The sequence below is a fragment of the Helicoverpa armigera genome, chromosome 21 (assembly GCF_030705265.1).
Source record: "Helicoverpa armigera isolate CAAS_96S chromosome 21, ASM3070526v1, whole genome shotgun sequence".
Taxonomy (NCBI): Eukaryota; Metazoa; Arthropoda; class Insecta; order Lepidoptera; family Noctuidae; genus Helicoverpa; species Helicoverpa armigera.
In genome coordinates, this window is record NC_087140.1 from 8340476 (window position 1) to 8362017 (window position 21542).

Below are 21542 nucleotides of genomic sequence, written 5' to 3' on the forward strand. Positions count from 1 at the left end.
ATTATCAACGGGTGTATTTTGAAAAATCTAAAGCGATAGTATGATGTGCATTAATTTCATGCATCGTCCACTTTTCCTGTGCAATTATAGTCAATACCTTCATAGTTTTTAACAGCCAAACAATTGCTGGTTGCGATAATTTTTATACAACACGTAAATGGTTGAATTAATTTACATTTTTTTTTATTTCTTCTTCTTTCGTTACTTAATTGTGATAGCTCATATGAACAGGTGGTGCAGTTTTATCGTGAAAGCTGCTATGATTAATTAGCTTCGGAACAAATAAGTTTCGACGGTTGAAACACTCGAATTAACTTGAAAGTGGTATTACTACAAAAAGTGACTTTTTTGTTTTATAATTCACAGAGAATCATATTTGTTTAGTGTTGATTGAATTGAATGAATGCCATAATTTTTTTGATGCTAAAACACATTCTTTGTTTTCTTCTTCAAGGGAATCAAAAAGCATTTCCGAAACACAAATTACTATTTATTGTTTCGCATCAAAGTCCATTTCAATTAAAAATTCAATTTACACCGACTCGCGTCTCCACGCAATTTAATAAACGCCATCAAAATTAATTAGCACAAGTAGCAACAACACATTAAAAAAGGACACTCAGAGAGCACAAAGCGACAATGTCCACTCCACTCTTTGCTCTGTTCTTACACTGCCTACTTTTCATGCTCTACGCCTACACATTCACTATTTCAGTAACAACACAACCGCTATCCGAACATTCAACCTTATTTTCAACCAAACAAAGTCCAATATCCCTTGTTCAACCCCAGCCACGCACCCCATCTCTTTCGCGCGTATTAATCAAAATACGAACTCTACTTTGACGTGGAATCGTAGAAAATGGATAAGCCATTGTTTTCTAAATTGAAACTATGGTTTGCGCGACCGATGTAAGATGGCCCCTCGGCTTTCATGTGTCGTTGGGCTTAGTTCGCAGATGTATGGGCTTAGGAGGTCTAGTTAAACTGGTGGATCCCTTGCTTGGTTTAGACAGAATACATAATTGCTATTGCTTGCTAAAGGTTTTACAATAAAGTGTAATTACGACGGACAATGATTAGAATATTGTTTGAGATGCGTATTTATAAGATGACAGCTTTTATGAAGATCTTAATTAAATTGGATGCAGTTGTATAATGATTATGGTTTTATTACGATCTATTAAGAGTTGGAGGAGTGCCGACAAAGGAATATTGCGAAAATTAATTGAATCGGTTTTGATGGTGATCCGAAACTGCTCATCCAGTTATGAAGTTATCTTTGATTTTATAACCGCCATTGCTGCGCTTTCTGCCTTATACATATAGAGGAGCATTTTTATTAAAAAAGTCTTCGTAACAAATACACATACGCTTTTTTGTGTGGCCTTACATTATACTGAGATTAAGTTTTTGTGCGTAATCTGTAAGTATATTTATAAATATATAATGTGAGCTAATTTTATACAGGGGGAATATTAAATTAGAGCTTCTATTGATTAAAAGCAAATCATGAAAATTAATGCCAATATTACTTCCTACACACCATTTCTTAAAAAACCAATGACGCGTAAATCTTAACGACGATATAACTCACAAAACACAAGTCAAAAACCACATAAATTAAACCAAAAAACAAACAAACTCCTTCCATAGACAAGATTGATGTCAGAAACAAGAACCAGAGAGTAGAAAAAAAAACATTCCGTACTTGTCTATGGTGCAGTTTTTGCCGCCAAAGCAATAATTTCGTTGTGATTGCCTGTGACTTTCCCATGGGCACAATACTACCCCATAACGGTTTTCCATGGTAATTCTATGCCTAAACCTATGGTTTCTTAGGTCATTTGTATGAGGTTATGGGTCATATAACTTTAGCTTTCAATTTGTTGAATTTAGAACAAAAATGGCGATCGTTATAATGTATCAATTAAAATAATAATGATTCTGTTACCCATTTAGGAATTGATCCAATATTTTAAGTTAATGATAAAATACCGGGTTCTGAAATATTCATTTAGAAGCTCGAAACTTATTTTAAAACTGATCAAAAAGCTTTTAGCTTTTTGAAAGTTTTTAATGAAACAGAAAAGAACCGAATTTTAGCATAATTAAACTTAGGTACAAGAAAATTATATGTACTGAAAAATGAAAACACATTACATAATTAATATAATTAACAATGATGCAGTTTCGCATCATTCTGAAGTAATAATGATGACCTCATTAACTAAAGATGACCTAAGAAAATATTTACATACTTTGCTTTGGTAGGTTAATTTTATGGCGCACCTTAAACATTTTTACTAAGTATAATACGTTTGGTTTGTATATCAATTGATCATGAATCAATCGAAAATAAATAAACAACAGTTTAAAGGGAATTCAGAGAAGTTTCTTTGAATAACTACAGTAACTACCAACTCATTTTCAAATTCTGTTTAGCCCTTCCAAAATAAGGTTCAAGCTTTCATCCTTATACCAAAACACTTTTGATGATCATAACAAACGTTATTTATTTTACCTTCATATGTCTACATGTCTACGCAAATAAATGTATTTTCTTTCTTCCTTTATACGCCTTACCTAAATACGATCCCATTTTATCACAGGTCTTATTCATCATCACAAATGAATAAAATCTTTTGGAACAAATAAGTTTCGACGGTTGAAACACTCGAATTAACTTGAAAGTGGTATTACTACAGAACACTTTCGATGATCATAACAAACGTAACTTATTTTACCTTCATATGTCTACATGTCTACGCAAATAAATGTATTTTCTTTCTTCCTTTATACGCCTTAAATAAGATCTCATTTTATGCCAGATCTTATTCACCATCACAAATAAATAAATAAAATCTCAGCCAATCCACTTCTTGATGACTATAATACACGTGTTACCAGGATGTCAGCAATCATCAGTAGGTAGCTCAAATATTCCTTATGAGTCACCACCAAGCCCAAGGTCTAAAGGTTGCACGGAGTATTTTGAGTCACGCATCTGAACTGCATTCTTATGGACTTAGATGATACCGTTCAAGGCAGGGATTTAAAGTAACGTGTGTATTATGAGATTTACAGCCTTACTTATAAACGTGAATCAAATATAAGTAATACTTAAGGGCTGTTTAAGAAAATTCTTACTTATAAACGTTGCTTAAGCATGTCTTTACTAACATTTAATCACTACTTAAGGCTTTAAGTAGTGATTAGTTAAAATGTTGCTTAGAAGGTGATTAGAGATTTTATAAGTAAGGGGGTAAATCTTTTGAAGATTTTTAAAATTCCGAATTTGGGATTAATGGGTTTAAATGTTAATGATTACCTAAGAAAACATATTAAACTTATAAGTTCCTTAAGTTTTTCTATTTTACCAATACGATCTTTTAACAGTTTTCTGCTGCGGTTGGAATATCATGAAAGTTCTTCTCGTCTGTAATGAGTACTTGAGGTGATAAATGAACTTTATACACTTTGTAATGTGTGAAGCTAGTAAACCGATTATAAACAGATCAATCAACTTAAAGTAAGTAAATAGGTATTCACTGTTAAACATTATAAGGTCTCCTCCACAGGTATCTTCTAAGTCACAATAAAGTACCTTCCCATTTTTCCTAGTTCTACAATTTCACTGACAAACTATAATTAAGTAAACCCAAAGATGCGATTCATAACACACACTATGTTATATGCGTTTGTTGCAACATTACCTACTTATCTGACTATATGTATTTTTCCACAAATCAATCACTACCAAGAATCCCAAAGAAAAACATCTGCCACAATCCTAATATTTCAGCTGCACATCATTCACTAACAACGCTATACATACATACAGACATACACACAAACAGACAGACACATACACTATTACACGAACATCTGGCCCAGTCGTGTCCAATCTAGTCCACGAGTTTATGTTAGTGCTCACAGTATGGCTGGCTCTAATCATGTAGCCACCTGAGCTTGTCAATGAATTTTAGTGTATTACGAAAGATATAGTGTTTAGGGGTTCAGAATGTCTATAAATTCCTGTGTATCTTACGTAGAATTTAGGTGAAGAAGGTTAGGAAGGAAAGTTTAAAATGTTCACTTTTGCTCAAAAATGATATAGTATGCCTTACAATTTCGATTGGGCGACCTCCTTCATTTATTAAGATAAGGGTATAAGTTATGAAATCAAGCGCTGTTTCTATGGATGAACTGTAAAATTCTGATGCTATAGATAGATATAATAAAGCGATACTTTCGAAAAGACACCTTTGTGTTAAACTCTGATACTTAAAACTATGATTAACCTAAAAACACTCACCATAGCACCGGCGGGCCTGGTCTCCCCCCCGCCAGGCTCACCATCCGTACAGAAGTAGCATTTGTCCTGTGGCTTCCAGTCTGCAGGTTCCTCTGACACCTCCAGCTTGGGCTGAGTCGCCGGCCTCTTGATCAGCGACTCGAGGATCGTCTCCGGCCTTCGAGGAGTCTTCTCCTCCACCCTGTCTTCCTTCGCGTCGTCCTCGTTGATCTGCTCTATAGTCTTGATCTTCAAGGCCGGTGGAGGGTCTGTCTGGACCGATTCCTCGTCGCTGGATAACTCTGCCTCCCCCCGTTTTGGAATTAACGCGTCCTGATATAGTTTCCATTTTCTTCGACCCATCAACTCCTCCGCCACCCGTTCTAGACCTGGAATTAGAGAAGAGGATGTTAGAAGATAGTTATTTGTATAGTAACGTCTTGTTGGCATTGTAAACCTGCTGAATCAAAATAAAATTTCTTTAGGACATAGATGGAAACATATTAGGATGAAATAATGAGGTTAGGTGATCTTCCGAAAGCATCAGTCAAAGTCAGGCCCGCCGTAAGCGGGCGTGCAGCGCGTGCACAGCACGCGGGCGGCACGTCCTAGGGGGCGGCAAATCTAGCGAGTTATCACGTAATATTTAAAAAATACAATATCTTTTTACTAATGATTTGATTTCAATATTTCCGAACACAGCAATAGCGCTAAGAATATTACTTACACTGCCGGTTTCAGTTAGGTAACTACATCTGTTGAAAGGACATTTTCAAAATTAAAGATTCTTAAAAACGATTTAAGATCAACCAGTGGCGTAGCGTGGTGGAGCAAATGCTATTTAGGGGGCGGCAAAATTAAACCAATAAACAGAAAAAGGCGCCCTAGCTTTGGTCGTCTCCTATTAATTTTGACTGTTTCACCCTTTGCATCCCCAAAAAAAATCGCGCTCGCTTCGCTCGCGGCTAAATGCACTTCACTTCTGTGCATATCTTACTTTTTGACTTTGCTTCGTTAATTTACAGTAGTTTTTATTTGTTTTGTGTCCTTAGACTAAAAAATTTGCGCGCTCGCTCCGCTCGCGCTTCCTTACATATGAATTGTATCTTACAAGTTGACTTTTCAACGGGAAACCCACCAAATAACATATTTTACTGACTTTAAACAATGTTATAGATATTTAAGTGCGTTAGTTAAGTTAATCACAATCTTTTAATACATAGGGGCCACTTGGGTAATGATTGCACTGCATTGATGCCCTAAGCAATTGCTTGCTAATAATGCCCTAATTAATTGCTTAGTTTGCTTATGGGCTAACCCAGGACTGCTTAGGTTACTCTGAACATTTCAAGTAAATAAAAAGTTATGTGTAATGTATGTTATGTATTGCAATAGTTATTTATCCAAAAGTAGGTGGGTTTTCTGCAATCAGAGCGGTGTATGTACATATTTTATTTTATATTTTTTTCTGTTGGACAAGTAAGATGGATATCAATGGGGGTCCGGACCCCTGGATCCACCCCGTTATATATTTTTTGACAAAACGTATGTAGTCATAGGGCGGCATAATCAGTTTTGCACGCGGGCGAACAAACAGCTAGCGGCGGGCCTGGTCAAAGTTATAATATAATAACGAGTTTAAGTTCGATTCAAAATCACAACTCCAGACACCATTTCCAAGAATCACAGATATATATTTATATTCAATCAGAAAACGACCTAAAATCCAACAGAACCACAGATCGTTAACATACTTTATTACATCGAAAGTGGCCACAGCTCAGCAGTATTGAAATTTACCTGTCTCACGACTTTTCTAGCTAATAAAACTTTCGCCGAACGAAAAGTCGACGAACTAAGATCGCAATTTATAGCGGTGTTTTCTTTACTCTAGTAAATAATTATCGAATATTAATTAATGTGCTTATTTATTGCTGCTGATAAGCGGTCTTGTGGCACCACTGAATAAATGGAGGGTTGGCCACACTGCGAGCGAGTAGCGGAAACTAGAAGCGATTTGACTTGTTGATATTTTTTAACATCTTCAACAGTTTATATTTACGGCTGTAGTTACATATTTAACAAAACTAAAAAAAGGTATCAATTGCAAAAAAACGAGACAAAAACGTGGCAAAATTTTCAAAAGAGCACAATTTTCAATTAAAAAGATATTCACATTAGAAACACATTTACATTAGGTGTGTTCCTCAGTAATCATTAGATCTAAATAACGTTAACTCATAGCCATCAAGCTGTCACAAGAGATAGCAATCTGATGAGTTAACTAGGTGTGCATTTAACTAGCACCTTTTTATTTTAAAAATTCATATTATGGTAGGATGAGCTGGTACCTTTTTCTAAATCAGGGAGCACAAAGATCAGAAAGATATAGTTTTCTCAGCATATACATATATTGTGCTTACATATTTTAGAGTTTTAGCGAATTGATATTTTTGCAGATGATGATATTTACGTACCTAAAATAATTATCACAATTTTCAGCTAGGTTGTGTACTTGTAAAAACTTTCTTAGATGATGTCCTCCTAGCCGATTATCGGCTACGGCGGCTGTTCTCATTTAAGAAGATCAGCCAATTGCGCAGGACATATTATAGTGCACGAGCATTTGCGCAGACACAGGTGCACTCACTATTCCTTCACTCTCATAACCCGATGGGACGGCAAATCCGACACGACCGGAGAGAGATCGGGCGCAGGACCGACATTTACGTGCTCTCCGATGCACGGGTGTATCAATCACCAAATTCCAGGCTCCGGGCTGCTTTGTGAAAGTCTTCTAAAACCCACAAAGCGATTTCGGCCCGACTCGGGAATCGAACCCGAGACCTCGTGCTCAGCAGCCGCACTTGCGACAGCTAGACCAACGAGGCAGTTTCTTAGATATTTGTGTACTTGTAATACCTTTTTTGTCAAAAATAATACTCAATTCTTTGTTAACACAAGAAGTGGTAAGAGGTGGGCGACTGGAAGCTGCTTCCAGTAAATTTTGAGGCTCAAAAAGTGCTGCACTGCAGCCAAATTTGAGTTTGATAAGTCCCGTCTGTCATTTGAACATCTTTGGCAGTCGTTTCCAGAAAGTCTGACACCCAGTCTTACAAAGTGGTACTGGGTTGCCAGAGTAGCTGGGTTGAAAAGGTCAGATAGGCAATCGCTCCATATAAACCCTGGTACTCAGCTGCATTCGGTTAGACTGGAAGCCGACCACAACATAGTTGGCAAAAGTTTAGGCAGATAAAATAAACGCAAAAACAACGCAGAAATCGCTCGTTCCAATATCGCTCTGCTCACCGCTATATTTAAGACCCTATCCTTACACCCAACAGTTGTATAAATTACGTATCTCCCTTCGATATCGCGACAAAACCTCGGCCAAGGGCCGAATTACTGTTTAAATGTATTTTTCATACATTATCGACTATCGTATGAATAATTGCATCGTTTGCGGTCACTGCTCCTATATCTATACTTGAAATAGTTTATTGGTACATACGCTTATTTATTTGTATTGTCTGGCTTTTTATTTGTGTCATTTATTTTTTATTGTTTAATTAAAGTTTCTTTAGTTATATAGAGCACTATACCTCTAATAGTTGGGACAAGTCTATGTAGATGTTTTATGAAAATATGTAGGCACTATATATATTTTTCTTAATTTAAAGATCCTTTATTCTTCTAACCCTGTTTTCTCATTGATCATGTTTCTTGACTATTAAAAGCATTTCAGACAATCTTAACTAGTCAAATATTTTTGCCAAAAATAATAATTAAGAAACCCTTTACCTAACCATATATCAACAAACATCAATTAACTACAAATCACAACTAAAAACCACCACTAAAAAAAAACAAAACTAAAAAAAACTACATACATACATAGAAAACGGTAAACGTCTAGCGCCGTAATACTGCGCAAACGCACTCACTGCCAAGTGCAATAGGTTGATTGCAATAGTGCTGCACTTGCAATGCAATGCACTGCAATTTGCTTTCCAAGCCAATGTCGAGCAAAAACGACATCAATGTACTTGTGATCAGTTGTAGAAACTGGTTTTGAGATGTTAAGTTGGTTTCACATGGGATTAGCGGGTATTTTATTTGTTAATAAGTTGGTGTTTCTTTTGTACCTAGTATAGCATTGGATATGTAATATTTTTACAATTTAGTAGATTTTTGTGGTTAAATTCTCATAATTTTTAGATCAAATATGTAATATAAGTGTGCATATATTATGTAAGTAAATTGTAATAAATGTTTTGTGAATAATGAAATAAATTACACTATTCGAACTTCTCATAAACTTAACTTGGAGATAGTAGAACTTATTGAACACAAGTGTATACTACAATTTTGTCTTATTCTAACTATTTTTTTTTGCCTTGTAATTGACCAGTTGCAGTTCACAAATATACACTTATAAACAAAGTTAATTCTTCGTTCTTAATTTTATTTTTATACAAAAATACAAACTCCAAACTAGTTGAAATACTACACCTTGCGAGTAAACCAGCAACTAACCCCGTGTGAGTCCGGCTTTACACTCATTTCTTATGAAGATATAGACGGCCGGTATTAAATACGAATGTATGTGGATATTTTATCTCGAACCTTCTATATATGGGGTTAAACAAGATATTTGCTACATTTAGTCAAACTTTACTACGTTTATTTGAATAACTGGGAATTTTGTTTTGATAGGTTTTTGTTTTTTCTTCGTTTCACTGCAGATGAGTAAAGGTGGGTCAACTGTAACGTTAACCATACATACCATATCCATTTATCAAATCACCGATTTGATCTATAGGCTGCTATTTAACCGATGGCTATTATTAAGTTATCGTTATAGTTAAATGGTGTAACTATGTCTTGTTGGGTCGAACCATCTAACTATAGTGATAACCAAAATATAACCAGCCATATCATACTTGTCGCTCATTGGTCAAATACGACGATTTGACAGTTGAAAATGGTTCAGTTGTCAACACGGGTAAAAATATTTTGCACATGAAACTCATTAGTAAGTATGTTCATAAACATTAGAGATAGGTAATAAATAACAATCCAATACTTTAAAAACCTTCTCAAAAAAACTCTAAACTGACCTCAAACTCAAAACACCAACTTAAAACTCATTCCCAGAAGAATCAATCAAAGACTTTGATTGACACGCCAACCAAAGAAATACAGATACACATACAAACGTACAAGTATACAGATACATATACAATATACATAGTTACCATTAACCGTAAGTTTCCCGTAAGATAGTTACGCATAGCGTAAAAGTTTATCGTAAAAAATGGCGCGTCATCATTTGAATTGCAATCATAAAATGGCGTATTAGCATAGACTATAAGAACTCTTCATTGTCTATTACATCCGTTCGGGGCCGACAACCTTTGGTTACTGTTATTAGTTTTGAATTAGGGACTGGTTTTTGGGTTGCTTTGTGAAAATATCTAATAACCTTTCAAAAATTATAAGATGTAAAAATAAGAAAGAAAATTATTTTTGGAAGGTACAATATAAAAGGATTTTTTTTTTAAATAGAATATTATAAGGAAATATTTTTTTTTTACAAATGTGTACTTTTTTTCTTAGAGTAGATATATTTATAAAAACATAATATAGTTAAATAATAAAATATAGTTAAAGTATATATTGAGTATAATTTTAATATTTTTATTTTGCTAAAATAAGTAATTCAACCGTAATAAAACTATTTACTTTGACTACAATTTATTTTTATTAAAGTACTCAATAACGATGCCGCTTTATGGCTCAATAAAATTTTAACTGCTGTTCTTAGTTTTCTTTGTGATTATAAATAGGTAAATTAATTTTATGAACCTTTATTTTAATTACCTACCTTTAATTTTCACCTCGAGAAAATATAGTTTGACAGGTAAGATTAGAATATTGAAAGGTTTCAAAGAAGATCTTTCAAGAAATATTTCAAAGAATTGATGCTTTAACAAACTTTTTTTCACTAACTAATCCTGAAAGGAACTCTTTTAACTGATATCCTGCTAAAATATAAGATATAACTTTCATTATATACCTAATACAGTTACTCATACTAGTAAAAGTTCAAAGCCCCCACACTATGCCTAACTTCAATCATTATGCCTAACCTAACAGTATTACGAAACAGTTATAACACAAATAAAACTGAATTAAAAAGATTTTATCAATATTTTCATTCGCAGAACCATTAAAAACTACTCGAACACTTAATAGATACTTGTCCTCATTAAAACCGTCTCAAACAAACAAAACAAATATTTTACACTACAACATTTATGAGATAACAATTTTTCCACCTCATTACTTGCATTTGTTAAAAAGAAGAAAAAAGAAAAAACTTAGTTAAAATAAAAAAACGTACCGTTCGTTGCAATTTCCTTTAACCAAAGAATTTTAACTTAGCCTGTGCGCACACTGCAACACTTTAGTCGGCCCTTAGTAGTAAAAAAAAATTTTTTTTGAAGTTTCCGATGTGGGCCAAAAAACAGCAAAATTAAAATGGGACTGGGCTGGACACGCCAGCCGTATGCATCCAGATAGGTGGGCCAACGTTGTCACCCAGTGGATACCACAAGACGGTCACCGGAGACGAGGTAGACCCCGCAAAAGATGGCGCGACGACCTGGACGCCTACAACCCTGATTGCTGGAAGGTATCAAAGGATCGACAGGTGTGGAGACGAAGTAGGGAGGCCTTTGCTCAGCAGTGGGACAGTTCGAGCTAAAAGTATAGTATTTTTTGAAGATCGTGGGATCAATTGATGTTTTTTTGTCGGTCTGATCCCGAAAAAATGCCTAATCGTTGTTACGTGTGCACTTCCCAAAATAAACTCTCGGCCAACTAAATCTTTGTAGTGTGCAAGCTCTTAACTGAACTAAAGTTAACTGAAGCGAAACCTTTACATGTTAATATTGTAATTAATGGACGCCGTTGAACTCCCATGCCGTGGAATAATAAAAAAATAATTACATATTACAGTGGTTTCCAAGTAAATCCGAGTGGCTAATGTGTTTTGAAAGCGAGATCAATCTCCGGACCGTAAGATCTTGGAGTATCGCCTAATTGTTGCATGTATTTAGTCTTTTTTTGCTGTATTTGTTATTGAAATCTGTTTTATTGATGCACTGAGATAACTGCTTCTTGTATTCTAGATAAAAAGTCTTAGGTTTCCATTCTGGATAGACACAAAACTATTACAAACAATGCGTCATTTTTTGCAATAATCACAATAATTTATCCAAAACGTTGATCGTATTTGCAACTTAGTAGTAGTAAGTTTTTTTACTATTTGTATTAAGCCAATCATTTTAATACTTTAGAAAGCAGTGGTAATCTAAACTTAGTAGTCATATTATAAAATTCAAGTACCACAAGTATTTCCTTTCCACAATTACAACAAAATATTGAAAGGTCAAAACAGCAATAGTCCTGTCAGATAGTCAATGTAATCGCTGAAGAATGAACGCGTACAAAAGTTTACGTTCCCACGGGAACTTTAAAAACTAACAACATTATTTATTCTAGGTTGGGCTTTTAAGATTTTTGTTGTAAGCGTTTTATTGCTAATTAAAGGTTCATATCCTGTTTCATTATTTTTAATAAGTCTTCTAAAACATAGGCACTCCTGATACTTATAATATTTTTTAATAAGATGAAAAACTGTTTTTATCGTCCAATTTCTGTTGCGAAAATTGTATTGTTCTTAATTTTTCAGCTACCTAAATCTTAAACACTATTTTCCGAAATCCATAAGCATGGTATTGAAAACATAACTGTGGCTTCTTTATGTTTCCATTAGTTACTTATTTGTATATTATAAGTTATAATATTCTTCGCACTTTAAACTTATACCTACACATGTAGGTGTATATTTATATATTATTTTTCATTATATAAGAAAAAAAGTTCATCAAATCACTCCTTCATTCTAAGGTTGGCTGTAAGAGAACCCAACACTGGGTTAAGCTCGCCGTTGTACCTACATAATCTCTCGGTTTTCAGTGTGTCAAAATATATTTATGTGTGCAATAAAGAATGCAACTTTACAATAAAGGTACACCAACTGCCAACTCCAGATCAAAACTACAACTTAAACCATCAAAAAAAAAAATCATCAAACTAATCAAAACAGTTTGACAAAATGGCGTGACGAACCGATGATAAACAAAGGATGGTGTGTGATCGTGTCGCGACTACTGATTGGCTAAAACTACGATTAGACTGGTCTATTTCAAGGTCACTGTGAGTCAGTTCGCATTTGTGTATGCGTGTTTTATTGTGGGGTCTAAAGGATAGGCGGTAGCGGATGCACTTAGGAGAGAATTTTAAGTTTTACTTCATTAAATAGTAGTGAAATGAGTCATCATCTGCATAGCCTTTTCCCAACTATGATGGGGTCGTCTTCCATTGTAACTGCATGCGGCTGAGTACCACTCTTATAGAAGGAGCGTCTGACCATTTGACCTCCTCCACCCGGGCAACCCAATAGGTGGTAGATGAGGTAGTACTAAGTAAAACTAAAAATACGAGAGTTCATTGAAGTTTGAGAGGTAAAATCCTTTATTTCATTAAGACCTTTACAAGCTTGAATGACGAAAATATAAATAAGGTTGATTTTAGTAGCCCATTCCAAAAGTAGCTTACTATGAAGACGAATTGGGCAAGAAACTCCATGGTTAAAGAGAGACAAAACACATGTATTTTGCTATGTTATAGTTACAACCAAAAAGTACAAAATGTACAATCCAGTAATAACTGCATACCTTCCTTATTTTTAAACGTCTTCCCAAAAGGAAAGAGTTACGCAGTAAAATCGTATATTGTTTGCACAATGTTTTGCTTAAACAATACCCCACTGGCATACTTACAAACCAAACTAAGTCACATCCTAATTTAGGTCACAAAACTATTGAAGGTTATCAAAACATACATTCAAGATCTTTGAGTCTTAGCCATTGTAACAGTGACTCACATTCGTTAAAGTGTTAACAATGACTCAATAGGAAATTGAGAATGGAACCATTCATTAATTAACACAAAGGATTATACTGTAGTAAATCTAAGTTGTTATGATAGGTAATTAGGTACATTCTGTCTTTCTTTTCTCTATCTTTCTTTTATCTTAAATTGTCCTACTTTTACTTTTGTTTGAATATCAATTTATTTGTGAATTGTTTAGATGTAAGTTGCTTTGTTGATGATGATAATGAGGTTAGATGTACAAAGTTAAAGTCATATAGATTTCTGTAAATCGGAATTTAAGTTAAATTCACCTTCCTTGTTTACGTAGTAGCATACTTTCTTATGGACACATGGTTTATTTTTAGATATTTACGTATACAATCATTAAGGTTTTCATCAAGACTACCATATCAAATTGTAGAACAATAGTAGCAATACCTTAACTGTTTTACAGAGACTCTATACTTCAGAGACAAAATCAAGCAGAAGATTTTTGATCCAGACAAAAATATCCAGACACATGAGTCAGACAATCTGCAAAATGAGTTTATGACTTGTACCACGGTCCAAGTGATTCAACGCGGAAACAGCCACTGTCCTTGTTTGGACCATCGCGAATATGTGCGAGGAATTGCACATATTATTCGCTTTTAATTAACATTATTAAACAATGTCCTTCTCAGGATATATTGCATTAATTCTCCGTTTTTTTTTCTTCTAAACAACATCATAGTTACATGTTTTCTCCATATATAGTTCGAAGCAATATAAATGTTGGTACAAGATATATTCTTGTGAAGTACAAAAAAAAAGTTAAACGGAATTATTTGCTCGGATTTGGCCTTGAAAATCGTTGTAAATATGTATGCTTGATATGTAAATATTTACGATTTTATTACGTTACGTTTGTGTATTGAATGTTGAATTTAGCATTGATTTGAGTCATGGTAATCATTGTGTAAAAATGTACTTTAAGTGTTTTGTTTTTCTTATCACAAATGGTCGGTGTTCCCAAAAGTAATCTGTGTGTTTTGTTTTCATGGTAAAACAACTAGGCCGATTAAGGTGAAATTTAAAATTGAATAAGCCCTCTAGACGATTATATATGTTGTAGGTAAGTAAAACAAAAATAGCTCCCACCATAATATAGTTTCAGGAAATTACTTACTTTTATACTAAGTCTATTCGCTATATTCTTTTCCTTCAAAACTCAACATTTTATGTCCAGGTGCAAGAAATGTTTCCCGCTGTCATGTACTTAACTAGGGAAAACGCACATTGTAAAACATTTTAAAATTCACCTTAATAGAAAATTAAGTTCCCCAAGTAAAACAATAATGAAAGCAAAAACAAAAGCCTTCGCAAGACATATGCCAAATGAAACCGGTTTGAATCTCAGTAAAGACAATTGTCGGCCGGATGCTGTACACTCGGCCTCGAGAGCACTTGATCTTATATCTGCGCCCTTATCTACATCATTATATTGGATGTTAATTTATTGAGATTGGTTATTTATTTATTTATTTTAAATTCATCCTACAAGCTAACAGATGACACCTCCAAAACGCTTATAAGATTAACAATTCGATAGGTATGATTATTACACATCCTCGACATATAAAAGTTATAAAGTCTCGTCTGTTTTATTTAGAGACGATTTTTCCATCATCAGTGAAATTCTGAAATCACCAACCCGCATTGAGCAAGCGTGGTGATTAATGCTGAATCCTTCTCCGTGTGAGAGGAGGCCGCAGCCCAGCAGTGGGACGATAAAAAGGCTGCAACAATAGTAGCAGTTAAATTCGGGCTTAGGAATAAATATGAAGGTTTGAGATATTTTCCATACCTACAAAATAAGTCAAACGTCAAACATTTTCTTCAGATTAAAGTTATTTTGCGATTGAAAATGGGCTCTTAGTTAAATTATTGTTCGAGTTTGTATGAAGGCTTGTAATAGAATTTGAATGACTGCCTGATCTATAATAATAATCTCTCAATTTTAGCTGGCTTTTCAAAGATTAGAATATAAACTAAAGAAATTATTAAGTAAAAAAAACATTTATCTTCTTCATGATATTATTCGAACAAAAATAAAAAAATGCTTTTTGCGACTCGACGCTACAACCTTCCAAGACTGTTATGTGTCTATAATGTATTTACTTCTGCAAGTTTGCTTATTCACAAGTTTTTGTACACATAACGTGACTAAACTGACTATATCAATTACTACAGAAAAACTATACATTACATTATGTACCACGCTTAACAAAGTTCTTCATACATACCTCAAATATGTAATTACTGCGTCGCCAGTTAATATTCGCGTGAATTAATGAAACACAACAACAATTGACCGAAAAAATACCATAAAAACTCTATTACCATGAAACATTGTTTATCTATATTCCATCACGGCCGTGGCACGCAACCACGCGTAACCATGGTCATGGAAAAAATAAAACCCATCGATCATAACCTATGATAACAATTTAAATAAAAAAATACCATATAAATGCGTTACATAATGAACTGGACCGAAAAAAAACTAAAAAAATATAAAAAATGTAAAAAACCTGTATGACATAAAAGGTTACAGACCCCTGGAATCGAACGCAGGCCATTTGTATGAGGAATTAGAATAAGATGGCAAAAAATATGAGCATTAGAACGAGCGGCGCGACCACTGTGCGAGCGAGACAGCCGATACTCGCGGGACTCGATTGGCTGACCGCTTTTTATGCCTTAGTTCCCCTAATCTTCATTTCGAACAACATCTGCTACGCTAATGTTTATTCGAAATAGTTCTTTAAATTTATAGTATTAAGATCTCATTTGCAATTTCCTAGTTGCGTCTTTTGTTGCTTTTTAGTAGCTATCTATCGCGCGGTCGTTGCACGCAAGTTGTTATTTCAATTTTTAATACATCTCCCATCGAATGGGTTCCTTTTAAGGTCAGTAACGTTGGAAAAAGGCCCACGATGTTTTTTTTTTAATTATAATTATTTTTTGCCGGTCACCTATTGGTCGGCAGATGGATATAATAATGCTTGGAGGGATGTTTTTGTGAGCGTTTTAGTTTGAATGCGCGTTTATAAGGAATCTAATTTATGGGAATTTGTTTAGAGTTACGAAGAAGGACAGATAAATGAGCTTAATTTTATTGCTGGCAACACTTATGGTGGTAATTTGACAGTGAAGTTTATAAAATAAACCATTTAGAGTAGGAAATGCAATTATGGTTATTTCAAGTGTTAATACTAATAAAATTGCATAGTTAAAAATAGCATAGCAAAATAGGAAAACGTTTGAAAACATGTTGACGTTAAAACTTATTATTTCTAGAACTAATTAGCAAATGGTTAGGTACAACAAAATATTTATAAAAAGATTAACAAGGAAATATATTTAATTAAACAAATAAATGCATTATTTAATGGTCACAAGTTTTGTTACTATGACTAAAACGTACCTACTGCAAGTCAGGGTTATTTGTAGTTTTTCATGACCTAATAATAGGTAGATACCTACTTAAAATACATTTATGAGAGAAAATTATGTAGCGTAAGTATCCCATTTTGATATAACAAGAAATTCATCTGATAACGAAAGGTAAAACCCATAAAAAAAGACAATGTATTAACAAATTATTAATGACTATTAACCAATAAAAGTCATTGTACAACCAATAATAGTCAATACACTGTCACGTATTACAAGCCAATTAATTCGCGAACTATCTCGAACATTCTATAAAAAGATAGTTATTAACCTAGACAAATACTTACAAGAGATCAAAGGAAAAGATAGAAAAATTACAAATGTACGGTTAAGAGTCGCACACTGAAGACTAAAAAGTTGGCTGACAGTTGGCACACAGACTCTATAGTTAGCAACCTTTTTTTTACGAAAATCTTGGTCCACGGAGTAAGAAAAGATGAGCCTCAGATGCCATAATGCAGGTAGGTCAGGCGTCTTCTTCTAGGTCAAATCCGTACGGTGGTCATGACCAAATCGATCAGTTACGTGTGAACTAACGAGGCGTTCGGGTTCTTTGAGACACCTGTCAATGATTTTTGCTATTACAAAAAATGTTTGGGTTCAAAGAAGGCGTATTAGGGCGAAGACAGTAACGTTCCTCGTAGTCCACTTTCCCGCATTTTGGCGCGCTACGCTCATAAACCGGCTAAATACCTGATCTTTGTAATGTGCGTACTACCATTCATCTTCATACTGATTTATGAGCCCAAAAAACTATCGGCCGACTAAAAGTTTGCAGTCTACGGGTACTCTTACTCCAATTAAGTTCTGAAGTAAGCAACTTGAGCCGCCTTGGACGTGGAACGAATAAATTATCGATAAAACGGTTCATCGATAGTATATCGATGAAACTGTAAAATATCGAGTTTTTGTAAAAGGTTGAGTGCGCATGACTGGTACCTAGTTGTAAGGGCGTGTGCAGATGGAGCGATTTTTATGCAGTTGCTTTTTGTGATTTAATTTGCGTTTCTTTTTGATTTTGTGAAAAATATCAGATGTCATTTACCTATTATGTTACAACATGCTATTTATTTGCCTCCAGAATAATTTACTTTTTGTAAATGAAAGAGTTGAAATTAAAAATGCTACGTAACTGATCGGTTCAGTTTTCTTTTTATCTCATTTTTTTTTGTCATTTAGTCATTGGAGGTTTCTTTCAAAGTCATTCAGACTTTATTTGATAAGATTATTCAACGCAGGCCATTTTTCCATCACTTTCCATTTGTGGAGTGTAAACCCATAATTTATTAACACTCTATTTAATTTTAACACCTAAATCCAGACTATTTACAATACCAACCGCTAAACAGCCAGTTCTGCAGTGATTTAGCAAATCATTTGCACGTTTAAAATGACAATAATATAAGTTTAACGAGTACCCTGCGCCCACGCACTTGACTTCCTGCGAACAGTTTTTACGACTTCCAAGAATTTACGAGAACTACAATCAATGGTGTTACGCCATTCTTTTAGCTTTGATCTTGGTAGTTGAATGAGTGCTGTGAAGGTGGTTGAGTCCTTGAAATTGCTGTAGGCTACTTGAATTTTTGTACTTTACATGGTTAATGATATTAAGAGAGAGGTTTATTTTTTTAGATATTGCTTCTTCGATGTATCTTCCTTAGGAGTTTGGTCTTCTTTGTGATTTTGCCAGTTTTTATAAGCAACTATCACAGCATCTTTGTAGTGTTATTTCATTAAACAAAAAATATTTACTTACACGCAGAAATTCGAAAAATAAGTTTTGACTCGGATAAATTTTATTTCTATTGTCAATATTTATAGTGCTGTAAATATCTATGTAAATAAGAATCTATCAGGTAAATTATGTAAAAAATAAAAACTGCAATTTTATTTCCGTTAAAACTTGCGACAAAAAATCGTCCGTCTAAACCAACCTTTAGTAATTACAACCCAGAGTATAAAGTTAACCATTTAAGTATTAATCATATAGAGATTAAAGTAACATTAACCTATGTTATTAGTAACTATTATATTACTTATGGTCACTCAGATTTATCGAACTATTCTACTATTTATACCATAATGGTAGTTTTTTTGTATCTAAACGGTCATTTGCTTTACTTTGTATTTTTTGTGATAACGTTAATGGTTTAATGGATTTATTATTGAAATAAGTAAGTGTGGTAATTGTTCGTTTATCAAATTATGTAGGTATTTAATAGGCAATTTCTTCATGGTCATTTTATTTTTAGAAAGTTCTCGAAAGATCTATCGAAGTATTCCATCTTAATATGAACTTACATCCACCCGCGATTTTATCTGCGACCTGGGATAAACGTAACCTATGTGTGTCTTTAGGGTACCACCGACCCCTGTACCAAATTTTATCTACCCCATGTAGTGTTATGTGCCAAATATCTCGTTTGGTTTATTTGTTTTAGAGGACAGTTATTTTCGCAATATAATATTGGAATGATATTTATAAACTCTTTTGCAAAAAAAAAGCGGGCACCTATGCGAAATCTTAGTTTTAAGGACTTTACGTGTATTTCAAAGGGTTTTAATGATTGTAGTATGTTTCTAGCATCAAAAGAGTTAGCCAAGCATGCGTGAGAGTGTATTCTAAATTTGAATTTTGTACAATTGCTAAGAAATTGGTTAAACCTTGTTTTGGACTAATTGCTGGCAGAAAGTTCGTCGGTGTTTTGAAAAGTTTTTGAAGTGATTTTCAGAAAACTGATGATGCAGTCTTAATTAATGATTAATGTACCTTTTTGTTAGATCAAAACATTTTTGAAAAACTATGCGTATTTGATAAAATTTTCACCTGCTCTAAAAGGGCTATACTGATGATTGATGGCAATGTTAAGAGTTTCGGTATTTTAGTGTAAAGCGTTCTTCTGTTTAGATATTATACCCACGTGTTTTAAAATATCGTTTTTTTTTAATTAGACACTATTTAGAGGAGTATCAGTACATTGGGCTGCGACAAAACCAATTTAAAGTAAGCAGTGCCAATCACAACTCGTCTCCTTTCGGACTTTAACGTTTTTAAAAATCTTGAAATTCTACAAAATACAGAAAATAGCGCATAGACTGTGAGCAGGAGGTCTTAAGGTCTCGTAATCACTGATTGTCAAACAACCTCGTCTCTTGGGAAACTCCGTAGACCTCCAAAGATCTATGAGTCTGAGCGTTCAAATAGCGTGTTTTCATCCCACTGACATTTTATTAAATAAACTTGCTTGCACCGAGATTTACTAGCATCTACAGCACTTTCCTGCTTAAATCATAACAATAATTGGCTATCTACTCATTTCTTAAGAAACATATGTTTGGTCAATACTTTTGAATTCTTGACTCCCTTTCAGCGAAATCATCGTTTAGTAACCCGATACCTATGGAGTTATAGAGAGCATCAACGCGGCAATAATTAGACTTTTAGATAGCTTAAACCCTTCTCATCATTTTTCATGTAGTTAATTTTAACATTTATCACAAAATTTGGTATTTTTTAATGTTAAAGTCCGATAGGAGACGAGTTGCGATCGGCACTGCTTACTTTAAATTGGTTTTGTCGCAGTTCAATGTACTGATACTCCTCTAAATAGTGTTTAATTATGAAAAAGCGATATTTTAAAACACGTGGGTACAATATTTAAACAGTAGAACGCTTTACACTAAAATACCGAAACTCCATTGCCATCCATCATCAGTATAGCCCATTTAGAGCAGGTGAAAATTTTATCAAATACGCATAGTTTTTCAAAAATGTTTTGATCTAACAAAAAGGTACATTAATCATTAATTAAGACTGCATCATCAGTTTTCTGAAAATCACTTCAAAAACTTTTCAAAACACCGACGAACTTTCTGCCAGCAATTAGTCCAAAACAAGGTTTAACCAATTTCTTAGCAATTGTACAAAATCCAATTTAGAATACACTCTCACGCATGCTTGGCTAACTCTTTTGATGCTAGAAACATACTACAATCATTAAAACCCTTTGAAATACACGTAAAGTCCTTAAAACTAAGATTTCGCATAGGTGCCCGCTTTTTTTGCAAAAGAGTGTAGATACATCATTTCTCTACATTCGCATTAACTTCTTTCAATAAAACATTTTACTTCTTTTACACACAAATTAAAAAGGAGTTAACAACATTTTTCAAAGTAATTCATTACTCATTAAACGGACTTAACCCATCATTTCAAAACACCTTACAAACAAGTTTATACATTAGAATTAAAAATACCAAACAGCTGCCATACATTTTTCCATCTTTTCTACCTATAATTATACCTACATAATCGCATCATCTATGACATTTGACTAATTCCCAGGGGTGCCAACTCAAGAATGTTACGCGTCAATAGATTTGACGTTTGCAAAGAAATGACAGAAAAACTGCCCCTTTCTAATACAGTTTTAATCATTATAACTTAGTTGATTAGAAAAGCAATGGTTCTTTTTAAGTATCTGTGGAAAGATAATTTATGTAGCTTTTTTTTCATAAGTCTAACAAAAATACATTTATCATGATATAGGTAGATACATAATCATAAATTAATATATTCCAATCAATTAAAAATTAATTTAGCTTATCTAAACCTTCTAATCTTAACTTTCACTCCATTATCATTACCCCACACAAAGTTAGCGTGACAACAAAAAAGGTTCAAAACCACAAAAAATCTAAGTCCAAATAACTCGATCTAAAAAGCTAAAACATGCAA

At 33.9% G+C, this 21542-nt stretch overlaps 1 protein-coding gene across 5 annotated transcripts in view; it reads right to left on the minus strand.

Annotated features, from left to right (window-relative positions):
• Positions 1-21542, minus strand: part of Eip93f (Ecdysone-induced protein 93F) — a 202568-nt gene that overhangs the window by 38768 nt on the left and 142258 nt on the right. For all 5 annotated transcript variants that reach the window (XM_064040007.1, XM_049849223.2, XM_049849226.2 and 2 more), the window contains one exon: positions 4319-4686. In XM_064040007.1, coding sequence (XP_063896077.1) covers positions 4319-4686 — 368 coding nt within the window. The remainder of the gene's footprint in view (positions 1-4318; positions 4687-21542) is intronic.